General features: G+C 29.2%; 1 protein-coding gene across 1 annotated transcript in view; it reads right to left on the bottom strand.

Moving 5' to 3' along the window:
* The window catches only part of GAPDH (glyceraldehyde-3-phosphate dehydrogenase, cytosolic), a 3290-nt gene extending 3045 nt beyond the window's left edge, over window positions 1-245 (bottom strand). Inside the window, exons 1-2 of the mRNA NM_001365164.1 lie at window positions 156-245; window positions 10-33 (exon numbers count right to left, since the gene is read on the bottom strand). Coding sequence (NP_001352093.1) covers window positions 10-33; window positions 156-159 — 28 coding nt within the window. The 5' untranslated portion in view covers window positions 160-245. The remainder of the gene's footprint in view (window positions 1-9; window positions 34-155) is intronic.
* Between the last annotated feature and the right edge of the window lie 14282 nt (window positions 246-14527).

Genomic DNA, 14527 nt, shown 5'->3' with positions numbered 1-14527 from the left:
AATATTTACCGTTGATTCCGATCTTGACCTTGGCTGATCCATCAGAAATTCAAAGTTGGAAATAACAAAAAAAGAATACATAGGAAAATTCAGATCAAGTTATACTAATTAAGATAATCGATGAAAAAAATAAGAAATGAAGGAAACGGTTTTACCCATGGGTGCTGAAGAAAGAAGATAAAGTAGTTGAGAGAGTAGAGTGGTAGCGGAGATAACAAGGAAAAAAGTGTAGAAGGTTGTAGAATAAATGTGGAAGTGGGTTTTTGGGTATAAATAAAGTTGGAAATGATGGGTGGGGGTAGGTCAAGTGTGGTTCGGGTTTTTTTCAACGCTACGAGACCGCTGCATGACCCGTGATACTGCGCCGGGGTTTTCGCTGTCTGATAAATGGTGTGGACCCCACAGATTCTTGCACGGACTTCTACTTTTCTTCTCTATAGAAAGTTCTAGACTGCGATAAAATTACAATTTGGTGATGATGCTTTAATATTGGTCAGTAAATAGTAAGGGGGTACAAATGGGATTATGATTTGCCATTAGGATTTTCGTGGGTTTCGTATTGCTTTTTCGAACTAATATTCGTGAGACGGATCACGATTGAAGAATCGAGTTCAAGGCCCATATACGTGTGGCCTGCTTTTCGCCCTCTATGTTTTCACTTTCCTCTTTTGGGGAATCTTAAAAAAGAAAAGTTCAATCGGGTTTTATTTTGGCAAATTATTTTAATCAGAAGGGTACAAATGGAAATTTGTTAAATAAGCTAATTTAATTAAAATTAATTGGTGCAATGAATTGTTGATCTGGTTCATAAATGTAAAAAACATATTTAACACACTACTTTTTGTTATTTGGTCCAGTATTTAAAAGCAAATGTTTTGTTTTCTGGAAAGAAGCTATAAAAACAATATTTATTTCCAAATAGAACTACAAAATACATTACAATTTACAACCAAAAGAAGAACTACAAAATATATTTGAACAACAGATTACCAAAAGAAGAACTACAAAATACATTTGAACAGCAGATTACCAAAAGAAGAACTACAAAATACATTTAAATTTTGACAGAAGTTTTTGTAAAAATGTAAACAAAAGGAGGTGTATTAGCAAAAGTGTAAATGCTTATAGCAAAACATGTGTTATAATTCTGCTGCAGTCTTTTAGGAATAAAAGCCCATACACTTATTCGTACTCTTTTTCGGGATTCAAGGGCAGGCCTGCCATCTTTAGGTAATATATATTTGAAAATTTGAAACTTCTAAAAATTTTGAAATTTTGAAATTGCCGAAACTATTAATTTTGAAATTTATTATAAAAGTTTATAAGACTAAAGTTATATTTCCATGTGTCTTAATGGGTGGTAGGTTTAGATGCAATGGTGCACAGTATAATTCTCTCCAGTTTTTTGTATAATGAGAAATGAGTTTGACATCTCATTTGAACCTCGACCTGTTAAATAGAATATTACTAGTATGTGTACGCCATATAGTATTTATATAAATTATAATAATTTGTTCTTTCATATATAATATATAATTAGTCATAATTGGATTGATGAAATAAGTTATTTTTATGTATTTTGTTTCTTTATTGTGTAAATCTTTTGAAATTGCAAATATTAGAGGTGTATCCGTGTTGAATTGGGACAGTTTTGACAATTTGATACTTGACTCGATTATTTTTGGGTTAGGTTAAGTTCTAAATCTGTATTTTTTTTTATTTAACCCGAACTGAACCGACTCAATCAAGAATTGGTTGGGTTGAGTTGACGAGTTATACATAAATAATAACCTGTTTTTTTATTTTACAAGAAAATATATTGAGGTTGCGTACACTTTTCCACAATACTTACATGTGCATGTATCATTTCTCTTATTAAAATGTAACCAAGCAATAGAAGAGATTTTACTAAGTTTTTATTTATTTATCTCGTTTCCTTGAGCTTCTTGTTCTATTTGTCTCAAATCTTTTCAATAATACAATTAAAAAGTTTCAAAGGTAAAAAATGTAAACTAAATTCATCATAAGCATTACAGAGTGCTTCATTTGTTTATTTTTAGAGTACTTATTATTTTCAAATACAATACTAACAAAAAGTGTTTAATAGATTTAAATGTAAAAAATGTAAACTAAATCCATCATAAGCATAAGCTTTTGCATAAGCATTATTTTTACTCATAAATATTATTTAACTAACAAAATTTGTATTTAACAAATGTACAAAATTTAAACTAAATTCATCATAAAGAAGAAGATAGATGACAGTTGTTGAAAATCTAAAAGAGAAGAAGAGTAATGAAACTCTATTGAACTACCAAATAATTTTTTTTCAAAAAAATTATATCTAGTTACCGGGTCGGGTCGACAGGTTCAGTTGAACCTATTACCCAAACTAAATATAAACGGGTTGAATCGGGTCGGACCTAAAAGTGATCGAACACAAATACAAATTGAGTTGGATTGAGTGATCGGATTAGCAGATCGACTTGCACATATTACACCTCTATAAAATATAAAATATGGGTTGATAGTTTAGGGAGGAACATAATTTATAGGTTCAAATTTTCCACTAATAAAATAACAATTAACAACTGACCTCTGCTATTTTAAAAAAATGATCAACTTGGGCATGTTGCACAGTAATTTTTAAAATTTTAATAGCCTAGAAATATACACACTAAAAAGGCTAAACAAATATAGAATTTAAGTTTATAAGAACTTGAAACGTAGAAGTTAATTTCAGCTTACATTGAAAAACTCGGTTATTATAAGATTATTTTAGTATTTCATTTTCTATATATATATATATTTTTTTTTTAAGATTTACAAACTAGATCATAATTCATGTGTTAATTCTAGCCTATGAAAATTTATCTGGCAACTAAGGATAATATGACAATATGCATTTGATTGGGTAAAACCATCGTTTGTTATAGATAAACAAAATTAGTATTCAATAATTTATGAAACAAGATTATATATTTTTTAGAAAATGATAAGTTATTTTATATTTCATTGCCATAGCTAAAATCACTTTAAAATTATTATTCTTATTTGTTTGGATACAACTACAAAAAAGTATTGTTTTTATAATAAAATTTCCTTAAAGGACATAAAAAATTGAAGAAAATATATTGTCCAAAAATATCATCTTTAAAATATGAGAAAAGTTACTCCCAATTTTAAACTTAACTCTCTTCTTCTTCATCCATTAAAGATAAGTGGTTTAGGATCATTTTTTGGGTCTAGAATCACTCTTCTAAATTGTTTTTTCCTTCATTTTATTTAAATAAATAATTTCCACACAAATTTAGTTTTTCTTTCGTATTTTTTGTTGTGATTTCGTTCCCGTCTTGGTGCGGTGTTCATTTTGGTTCAGGTGGACAAAATAGCTTTGATTGTTTACATATTTTCATCAATGACTTTTGAGTCGTCAACGATATAGATCCAAAAACATTAATATTTTAGACATTTGAATTTTACCATATTTATAGACATGTTATTGTCGTTTTATGCTTTTAACTTGAACGTTGTAAATTTGTTCGCAAATTCATCATTTTTGTTCTTAGTAAAATTGAATTTATATTACATCAATATATCATACAATTTTAATCAATGAATATGGTTTCTTTTAGTAAAAAAAAGAATACCTCCTTTACATGACTAACCGAACCATAAAGCGTGTGAATCACTTGATTTAAGGCCTCCAAATTTCTATTTTTTTCCCCTAGAGAAGAAGACTTCCGAATAAAAGAAATTTATACTATTATATGAAACTTTAGAACATAATCGTCAAACTTGTGTGTATGGGTGGTTGTAGGGTGAAGAAAACTTTTCAATATTTATTTTTTAGTTGTCCCATTTTTTGATCAGTATAGAGGAATATCCTAGTTTGGATAGATTGGGGAATTTTTTTTTTTGGCTGTATTTCGGGTTTTATCTCATGCACAATAATTTGATTGGTTAAATGTGCTTGGTAGGAAGGGAGTCCATTTTTAATTTTATTTGACAAGCTTGTACTTGAGATGTTTGAAAAATGAGGGAACACCATTATTTTTTCGCAAAAAAATGCAACTGTCGTGTGACTTTGTATTTTTTATTTTTTGACTTTGTATAAGACTTAAATAATGGTAAAATTTTCTTAGTTGTTTGTCCGTTTAATTCATTATGGTTGCATTTCGTGATTATTCGTTGATGGTGTATGTCTTGTTTGTGTTAAATGTTATTTTTTAATGTTGAAAAGCAGCAATCTAATAACTTTATATATTTTCTTCTTGATACGTCTTGTCCTTATAATTCTTATATATAATATATCATTTGGTTGTTTCAGAAAAAAAAAATATAACACCATTTTAATAATTGAACTTAAAAAAATAATTTTGAATCAAATTATCAACAATTGATAAGAATCACTTTTACTTAATGTATCTAAATCAATTTATGTTCAATTTATTTTTAATTAAAATTATATCGATTAATATCAGCTCTATCATAATTAATTTTCATCATTGTTGCATCAAACACACACTTTAATTGTGAGTTTTTTAAAAGTTGTAGAAAATAAATTACATACTCTTAAAAGTGATTTTTTTTTTTTTATAAAAAAAAAAACAGTAAACTTTTTTGAAAAGAGTTCAAAGCAAATGGATTCAAAATCAATATTCACCACAAAATTAAGCACACACCTACATTTTTTTTTTAAATCATTATTTTCCCAAAACCTCTCTTGGCTATTTTTGAATACAAAATAAGTTAATTCAAATACAAATTAACCATATTATTAATCTAAAATGTTAAATATAACAGTATTAAATAGTCATTAATAATTATATTTGACATTATCTTTCATAGTCAAAATGATATTTGTGAAATGCACTTTAAAGGGTAAAAAGATGATAAATAAATAAGTCCCTCGCTTTTAACACTTAATTATAGTCTCTTACTTTATAGAAATTCCAAATTATTTCTTGGCATTTCCAAACATTGATAATGTTAGCCTATCCGTCAATTTTATGATAACACAGTCAACTTGTTAACGTGCTGACTGTTAGATAATATTATTATATATTAGTAGTAAGGGTATTTTAGACAATTCTAGACAATTCTATTCTTTTATATATATACTCATTGTAACCCTATTAACTGTGGTTTTGGTTCATTCTATGTTATGAAACCCTAGAGTGGTTGTTTCTCTTCTTCCTCTTGCTTTCTCTTTTCTTTGTTAACATGGTATCTAGAGCCTATTTCGATCCTCCTTGAACGATCCCGCCTCTATTCCGCTGTCGAGTTCCCAACAATTAGGGAATATAATTATAGTTTCTCTTTTCTAACATTCCAATATTCGGTGAGATTTTTTCGTTAAACCGTGTCCCAATTCTGCTTTACCCTTTCTTTGTAGCTTTTCGTTTATTTTTAGCTGATCAGTAAAAAAAAAAATTTATTAGGGTTCTATAAACCTTTCCACAAGCCATTAGGGTTTGACGCTCTAACCAACCGAGCTAAAAAGAACAATGGGTGGTAAAGTTTACTTTGAGAATCATTATTATTTGCATGGTTATTGGGGGATTTTGATTGATCGTTATGAAGAGATGATTGAGAATTATCATCCTGGGATCTACCATAGAGAAGAGAGAGAGACTATTTTGATAGAAAAGGCAACCACCAAAAGAGAAAAGAGAAGAGTAACCTTGTTCCCGATTTTGTTAAATCAGTCTCACAAAAACATCGATTGCGCATTCGTTAACCGTTGGATTTGGCTGATTTTTGGACAGAAGGTTCACAACATTCAGGTCTTCGTCTTCAACGGTTGGATCGGTAAAACGACGTCTGTAGGGGGAGAAATCGTGTTCGCACAGCACCAGGTTATTCCTAATTTATTTTGTCTTAGTGATTGTGTTTGTCTCATTATTTGTATGGCTTTGAGAGAAGGTTTGGAGGTTCATTGTGTTGTTTTGAAAAATGGGTTTTGTGTTAATTTGTATGTTGGGACTTCTTTGGTTGAAATGTTTGTGAGAAGTTTGGTTTCTTGGACTGCTGTTATTGTTGGGTTTGCTAGGTGTGGGGATATGAGTGAGGCCAGGAAGCTTTTTGATGTTATGCCTGATAGAGATATTGTTGCTTCTAATGTTATGATTGATGGGTATGTGAAAATGGGGTGTATGGATTTGGCGAGGGATTTGTTTGATAAGATGAAGGATAAGAATGTTATTTCTTGGACTAGTATGGTTCATGGTTATTGTGAGGATGATGATGTTGTGGCGGCTAGGTTTATGTTTGATTGTATGCCTGTCAAGAATGTGCTTAGTTGGAATGCGATGATTAGGGGATATTGTGAGAATAGACGACCACACGATGCGTTGAAGTTGTTTTGGGAAATGAGGGGACGTTTGGATGTGGAAATGAATAAAGTGACGGTTGTGAGTGTTCTTCCTGCTGTTGCTGATTTGAGTTCTTTGGATTTGGGTGTTTGGATTCATGGGTTTGTGCAAAGGAACCGACTTGATGAAGATGTTCATGTGTATGCTTTGGTTGATATGTATGCAAAATGTGGGGAAATTGGAAAAGCTAAATTGCTTTTTGAGGAGATGAATGAAAAAGATACATCGTCGTGGAATGCTTTGATAAATGGTTATGGTGTCAATGGTTGTGCGAAGGAAGCGTTAGAAGTATTCGCAGCAATGTTACGGGAAGGATTTGAACCGAATGAGATAACAATGACTAGTGTGTTATCTGCTTACCATTGTGGTTTGGTAGAGGAAGGAAGAAGATGCTTCAAAGAAATGGAGAGATTTGGAATTGTGCCTCAGATTGAGCATTATGGTTGTATGATTGACCTTCTAGGAAGGGTTGGATACTTGGATGAGGCTGAAAATTTGATCTTCTGTGTTGTCGCTCTGTCTGTTGCTTCTTCTGTTTGATTGCTAATCTCTCTAGTGATTTGCTTTGTTGCTTCTCTCTTTGTTTAGTTTGGTTTGATATGATTTAGTTTTGTTTGGTTCTATTTGGTTTGGTTTGTTTGGATTTGGTTTCGTGGTGCTACTTCTTTGGTGGTTCCTATCTGTTGATTTTGATATGGTTGTTGCTCCTTGGTTTGTTTGGATTTGGTTTCGTGGTGCTACTTCTTTGGTGGTTCCTATCTGTTGATTTTGATATGGTTGTTGCTCCTTTTTTTGGTCGCTCCTTTTTCGGTTTGATTTTTTGTTGGCTTGGTTCTTCTCTTTGATTGTTGCTTCTTCTTTGGTGACATCCCTCTTGTCCCCCCGGCTGTCCAACCACCTCCTGCGATTGTTGATCCTCCTCGTTACCCCTCTCATCATCATCTTCAGCATAGAATCATTACTCTACCGTTTGTCTCTTCTTTACAGATTGCTGATTTGTTCACAAAGATGCATTCCATTAAACGTTTTCGTTTTTTTTTAGTTGACAAACTCTCGATGCTCCATGTTAATGCATCGTGAGTTTGAGGGGAGATGTTAGATAATATTATTATATATTAGTAGTAAGGGTATTTTAGACAATTCTAGACAATTCTATTCTTTTATATATATACTGCACACATGAACGCCACATTAGAATTTTATTAGATGCTAAAATGAGAAACAAACTTTGTTATGATTTTAAAATTAAAGATAAAGACATCTAATGAAAGTGTAATTTAATTTACAACAAGCTATATTGTCTTACAACCAACTCATGGAGAAAATTGTTGTATTTTTGTTCCTACATTTGTCTTTAGAGTTGTCAATTTGACAAACCCTTAATTATTGGTCTCAGTCCACATGTTGGAGAGGTCACAAAAATTTATAATTTAAAAAGCTCCCAAAAAGAAAGCCCCAACCCCCTAAAATTTTGTGGGCTTAGGGGCCTATAGGTTCACGTTTTCAAAAAAAATCGATTTTTTTTTTTTAAATTTGACAATTTTTTTTTAATTTTTTCACCAATATAAAAATGTCGATTTTTTTAAAATTTGTTTTTATTCGTGAAAAAAAATCAATTTTATTTATTTATTTTTCTTACAAAATTTTTTGAGAAAAAAAAATATTTTTTCAAAAAAAATAATTTTTAAAAATTTTTCAAAAAAAAATCTCAAAATTATCAAAATATTGGGGGTCTATAAGCCCTTTCTTAAACCCCACGGAATAATGGGCTGAGATTTAAAAAAAATTATTTGAGATTTTTACCGTGCACCCCCGACTTTGACCTCCCACCCCCTCATTCATAAGGAAAAGACCATATTGCCCCTAATTTCTATATAAAACTTCCAAAAAAATTTCACTTTTCTTTTTTCACCCACTTCATTCAAAACTTTTAAATATTCGAATCTGACCCTACCAAACCTTTGAAATATTGAAACATTCGAAATACAAAAGTAAGTACAAATTCGAAACTTCCAAATATTCGAAACATGATTTTACTAAAAATTCGAAAGTTTCTATGATGATGAAACTTTCGAAATTCATTTTTCTCAGAAATAATGAAACTTTCATTGAATACGAAACTTTCGAAATTCAGAAAGTTTCGAATTTTTAATTAATAATAAATTATTAATAATTAATTCAATGAAAGTTTCGAATTTTTAAAAATTAATAATAAATTAGTAATAAATTTAATTAATAATAAATTTAATTAGTAATAAATTTAATTAATAATAAATTTAATTAGTAATAAATTTCTATTTCCTAATTTCAAAATTTAGCAATAAATTTAGTAATAAATTTCAAAATTAGTAATAAATTTAATTAATAATAAATTTTTTAAAAAAATTGAAAAATTCAAAAGTTTCGAAGTTTTTGAAATTTTCAAAACTGACATAATTCGAATCTTTGAAACTTTCAAAGAATATGTGTTTCGGAAGTTTCAGATTCATCGAAACTTTCGAAATTTCCTGAAATTTGGGTTTCAGAACTTTCAAATTCATTCAAAGTTCCGAAAGTTATGGCTTCAAACCTTTCACATTATTTCGAACTTTCGAAGGTTTCTGGAAAAGTTCATTTCGAAAGTTTCAGATTCATCGAAAGTTTCCAAATTTGTATTTAATTCTGTTAATTTACATTTCGAATGTTTTGAATTTAACCAAAGTTTCGAAATATGGAAAAAACTCACTTTGAATAATTTCGAGAGTTTGAAACTTTCGAATATTCTAAAATTTTTGGAAAGGTTCGAATGTGGGGTGAAAAAAGAGGCCGATAAATTTTTTTTCATTATTTTATATAAAGTCAAAAAGGGTAAGATAGTCAATATAAAAAATTGGGGGTGGGAGGTAAAAACGGGGATACACGGTACATTTCTCAAATTATTTTGATAGAGGTCTAATATTAAGAGTTTAATAAAAAAAAATTAAAAGAGCCTAACAATTGAGGGCTGTGAAAACAGCTCTAATTGTCTCCTTGTGGGGCAATACTTGCAATCTTTCTTGCTGTTGGAAATTCATTTTTTATGATGCTGCTTGCCATCATATATAGTGCTGTTATTCAGGTATAGTAAGTATTTTTGTCTCCTGCTTTTTGGTGTTTTTGACAGAAGTGAGAAAAATGTCGAGATTGGTGGGAATTTCTGAATTTCATACATGTAGACTTTGTAAGAGGAGTTAAAGAAGAAGATGAAAAAGGTGCTATGGGGGTTCTCTGTTATACTCTCAGTATCATTATGAGCATGATGCTGATTTTGTACATAAAAAACAAGTTCATTAATGATTCACTTCAATTTACACTAGCTAAAACCTCAATGTTCGTTAGCTAGTATCTTTTAAACTTAAATGATAGATAATAATAGTAATTGAAATAAGATTAGAGAAAGCTTGAAGAAGATAAAAATGTCTTACTTGATGCAAAAAAATCCCTCACATATAGTATGAGACTAGATTGATTTAAGTGTCAAAAGTGAGAAATTATTTTTAAGTATTTACTTAAAAGACAGTATTTAAAATGTGAGAGAGTGTTCAATCAAATATTTATGAAGTAAAAAACTAAATAAAATATGAACGAGTGATAATTTAGTTAATCGAATCATTAATAAATTATTAATTAGTATTATTTTAATTAATAAATAATTTATCTCTTTTCAAATTATACTTTTTAAATTAACACTGTTTGTAATTTAATCTACAAGAAATTTCTTATAAACCATAGAGACGATATTTATGTATTGGATGATCTCTCTTTAACTTGTTTCATTGGGGCGCACCCTATAGCGCTGAAAAAATGGGTGCTCCTCATGTATAATATTTAGTAGTATGGGGACTTTTAGCACTCATTATTCACAAATAATAATAATATTCCTACTCTGATCCAAATTAAGATGAGCGAACAGATGTTAACTTAACCGTCTCTTCCTCATTATTTTAACTGGTTTTTCATTATTCATTAGAGATGGATGATTTATTATCCATTTTAATTTAAAATGATCTCCTTCATCGTTTTTTGTTTTCTTTTATTTAAATAAATGGTTTATATATATATATATATATATATATATATATATATATATATATATATATTTAGTTTGTCTTTTGTTTGTTTGGTTACACCTCTTTGCACTGAGCTATATTTTTTTTGTAGTTCTGGTGTGATGTGTTTTTTTTCTTTCTCATCTTTAATTAGATGTACTTTGGTTCAGATTGACAAATTATTCCAATCAAGTTCAATTTAAGTAGTTTATAGTTGATAATATTTTTAATTGTGTTATTTTATATTTTTAAGTTATTTGAACAATTAATTTTACAAAAAATTCAATTAACTAAACAACTAACGACAATAAACTTCTAATTTTATCAAAGCCAAAAATATATATTTCTTTTTAAAAATAGTCTTATTTATAGTATAATTGAGATTAACGAGGATACATAACCCTCTACTTGGGTTTATACAGCCATTTCAAAAAATAATAATAACAATAACCCTCCAGTTGGGTATACCCTACAATTACAGGGCAATGATTTGCCAACACTAAAAATTCTCGGTATTGTTTTAGATTTTGGAATTTAGTAGAGTATAAAACGTGAATTAAATAATAAAAAATGAAATTATTTTAATTTTAAAAAATGAAATTATTTACGAATTCCATGGGGGGTCCTGATAACAATTAGTAGCACTAGACAACACCAAGCTGGCACCTGCTTCATTTGTGATGTTTCAGACTTCTCCTTTATTATTGATGGTATCAAACTGATATGATTTAGTGAAACAAATTAAAGGGTCTCCAAAGAGTGGTTCTCTCACACGAACACGATTCAATCCACATTCTCTCACACTCTCAGTAGCAGAATCCCCATTCAACGTGGCTCTGTCTCTCTTTGTGTGGGCCGTCGATAATTATATTATATTGCATTCATTATTATTCATAAAACTCCAAATATATGCTCAAATATATATATTCGGTATACTATCGTCAAATAGCATGAAATAATCAATTTTATTTATATTTTGTCATGACTTAGATATGTCAAATTTTACTTATATTTTAACAAGGAAGAAGTACACAATAAAATATTATTATGAAAATTGATTTTTTTTTTTCTCTTTTCATTTTAGACATGAATCATGTAATGGGAATGGTATCTTTATATGGATTGAAGTTAAAGCTTAGAGATCCAATGAATGTAAGGCAGCCATAGGGTCAAACAAGGTATCCAAAAAAATCCCATGGAGGTCAAACCAATGCAGAATGTGGCATGTTGTTGAAAGGCCAACATCCCATTTGCTAAAACCCATGGCCCTGCATGCCAAGAATTACGGGTTCATGTACTCATTCTTTACTTCCTTGTCTGTTTTCTATCACAACAAACACTTTGTTTGTGAAGCTTAGCACATTTCATTTTCATGCTACAATAATTGCCAATCTGGTCATAATGACTCATATTTTTAAAGTATATGGAGGATAATACACTTTTAAACACATGGTTAGGACTCACAAAATCATTTGATCAAATGTTCCAATTTGAAAATGTGCGCCGGTTATAATAGATCACGAGTCACACAGATTCATAATGCGGGTGTATATATGAGTTTGAGCGGACAAATGTAGGTGAGAAAAATTAAGCCTATAGGTACTTGAACTAGACCACTTAACTTAAAACTTAAGAATAAAAATCTAAGTTTTTTAAGGTGATTCTATCGATCTCACTTAATCATCACACCGCTAGTATTATAAATGGACTATTTGATAACAAATTACTCAAGAATTCACAAAAATATTGAAAAAGCTAATATGTTTTTTCTTAAAAAAATGAATTCGAAAATAAAATGAATAGAAAGTTAAATAAAATGAACATCCCAATGAAAAGAAAAAAAAAAACACAATTCAAACCAACCCAAACACGTGATCTGCGACCCCGCACTAACCAAAATTCGCCTAAACCAATTTAAAAATGGTCAGAATCGAGCTTGTAAATTGCAAACTTGATTTTTGATGGTTTGACAAATTCGCCTATCATATTCGACCGATGCTCAACCCTACATATGATTAGTAGTTTAATCGCATAACAACGTAAATATGGTTTGTTAAATGATATTAATGGATAATTGACCCCAAAAATATATCATGATCTTAGTGATTTAATTAATAACATTGTTAAATGGTAATAGTATAGGTACACGATCACTGTTGAATTCGGCTCATCACATTTTCATTTATAATAAAGAAAAGGGTCACGTGGAATGCAGTTGATGAACATGTGAAATAGGATGAGGTTTAGGGCTTTTTAGTTGTTATTACTACTACAGTATCTATGTTAACATTTTGAAGGTAAATTCATGTATCCACAGACCACAACGAATTATTAGTTATCATTGTAAATTGTAAGATAGTATAATACAATAGAAAAACATTGGGCCCAAAGGAAGTGGATGAGAGTAAATTAAAAAAGGAGTAGAAATTGGGCACATGGTCACATGATTTTGCACATGAAAAGCTCTATACCCCCCAATGTCATGACAAGACCTCTCTGTGCTCTACTTACGGAGATGATACACTTCAACTATATTCAATGTTTGACCTCTTATATCTATACATCCAAAATCTTTCATATATTTTGTTTATTTCAATGCAATATGGTAGTAGTTGTTCATATTTAAATTTCCCATGTTTGTTTTCTCTTTTTTTTATTATTGACAACTTTATATGAGCTTTTAATTTGTATATATATATGTACTAATCATTGAGTACTTCAATGATTTATTTGATTCATAGAGGATGGTGATACCAAAAGAATTACTCCAAACTTGCTGTTTCAATTAATGATGAGTATTTGTTCTTAATCAATGTCTATAACGCTGGTTCATGTTATAATAGCCTGTCAATTGCAGATTAATGTAATCCCATTCACATATTGTAATTGAACATTAATCATCTACATATACATATTTTTTGTATGGTGTCTTTTGCCAAGAAAAGGGAAGTTGAATGTTTATTTTTGCTAAATCAATGTATCACCATGTGCAGCGCAAATATTAATCAATGTTAATGGAGATTTATTTAAAAAATTGATATATCTCAATAAATAATTTTATATTGGTTAGAGATCGGACATTTGACTATTTATTTTTATCTAATAATAATTGTCACATTTATAAAATAAAAAGATATTCTAAAAAAATATTAATTTTAGTTTTTAATATAATTTTAATTATTTTTTTATTGATTGTAATTTATAATTAATATTACGAGTATCATTTATAAATTATTTTTCTCCACTTAATATTTATGATATTAAAAAAACGAAATATTAACAAATATTATATTCTTGAACACTAGTTAGAAAACTAAAATATAATTTTGAGAATGGTGAATCAAAATCTTGAAATTTTAAAAAGACAAAATCAACAATGACATAATAAAATACAACCGTAGTTAATAAGAGGAATTGAGTAGAATTATAATTAACTTTTTTTCATTTATCATCTTTTTAATTTGTGTAGATTGATAAAATGTTTTATGAATTGTTTCACACCACCCTGTTGAAAATTTACCATAAAATGTTGTGTTGCAATTAATAAAGAGAAGATTGGCATATATAAATGTTACTCATGGAATCCCGTGATAAGCATATAGAGCTAGCTAGCTAGTGATCTGCGATCATACTAAAAATTATAAAACAAGTAGGGAGGCCCAAAAATTAAATTAAAATGCTTTGCAGCATTGAAATAGTTAAATAAAGCTTAAAATAACAAATTTAAAATGACATACATTTATCTTATTTAAAACAAAAGAACAGAGAGGATAACATCATTGGAATTGTCCACGAGTTCATTCCTATAGCTTACAACTTGGTCATTCAAACATATAGATCAAATATTTATATATCTCGAAAATGGCAGAGGTGCATGAATCTAGTTAGAAAAAAGAGAGAAAGTGAAAATATGATAAAGAGGAGAGGAGGCTAATTGAAAAATTATGTGAGACCAGGGGTGGAATTAATAGGATACATCACGTCCAGACTTAAAAAAAAAATAAAACACATGATGAAAGTATCTTTTTAAATTTATTTAGTTAAAAATATCTCAAAAGTCCTGATTTTTTTTTCTTCTACACT

Source organism: Cicer arietinum, chromosome 7, assembly GCF_000331145.2.
Source record: "Cicer arietinum cultivar CDC Frontier isolate Library 1 chromosome 7, Cicar.CDCFrontier_v2.0, whole genome shotgun sequence".
In the NCBI taxonomy this organism is placed as follows: Eukaryota; Viridiplantae; Streptophyta; class Magnoliopsida; order Fabales; family Fabaceae; genus Cicer; species Cicer arietinum.
Note: the sequence above shows the minus strand (reverse complement) of the source record. Positions and strands in the feature narration are given on the sequence as shown.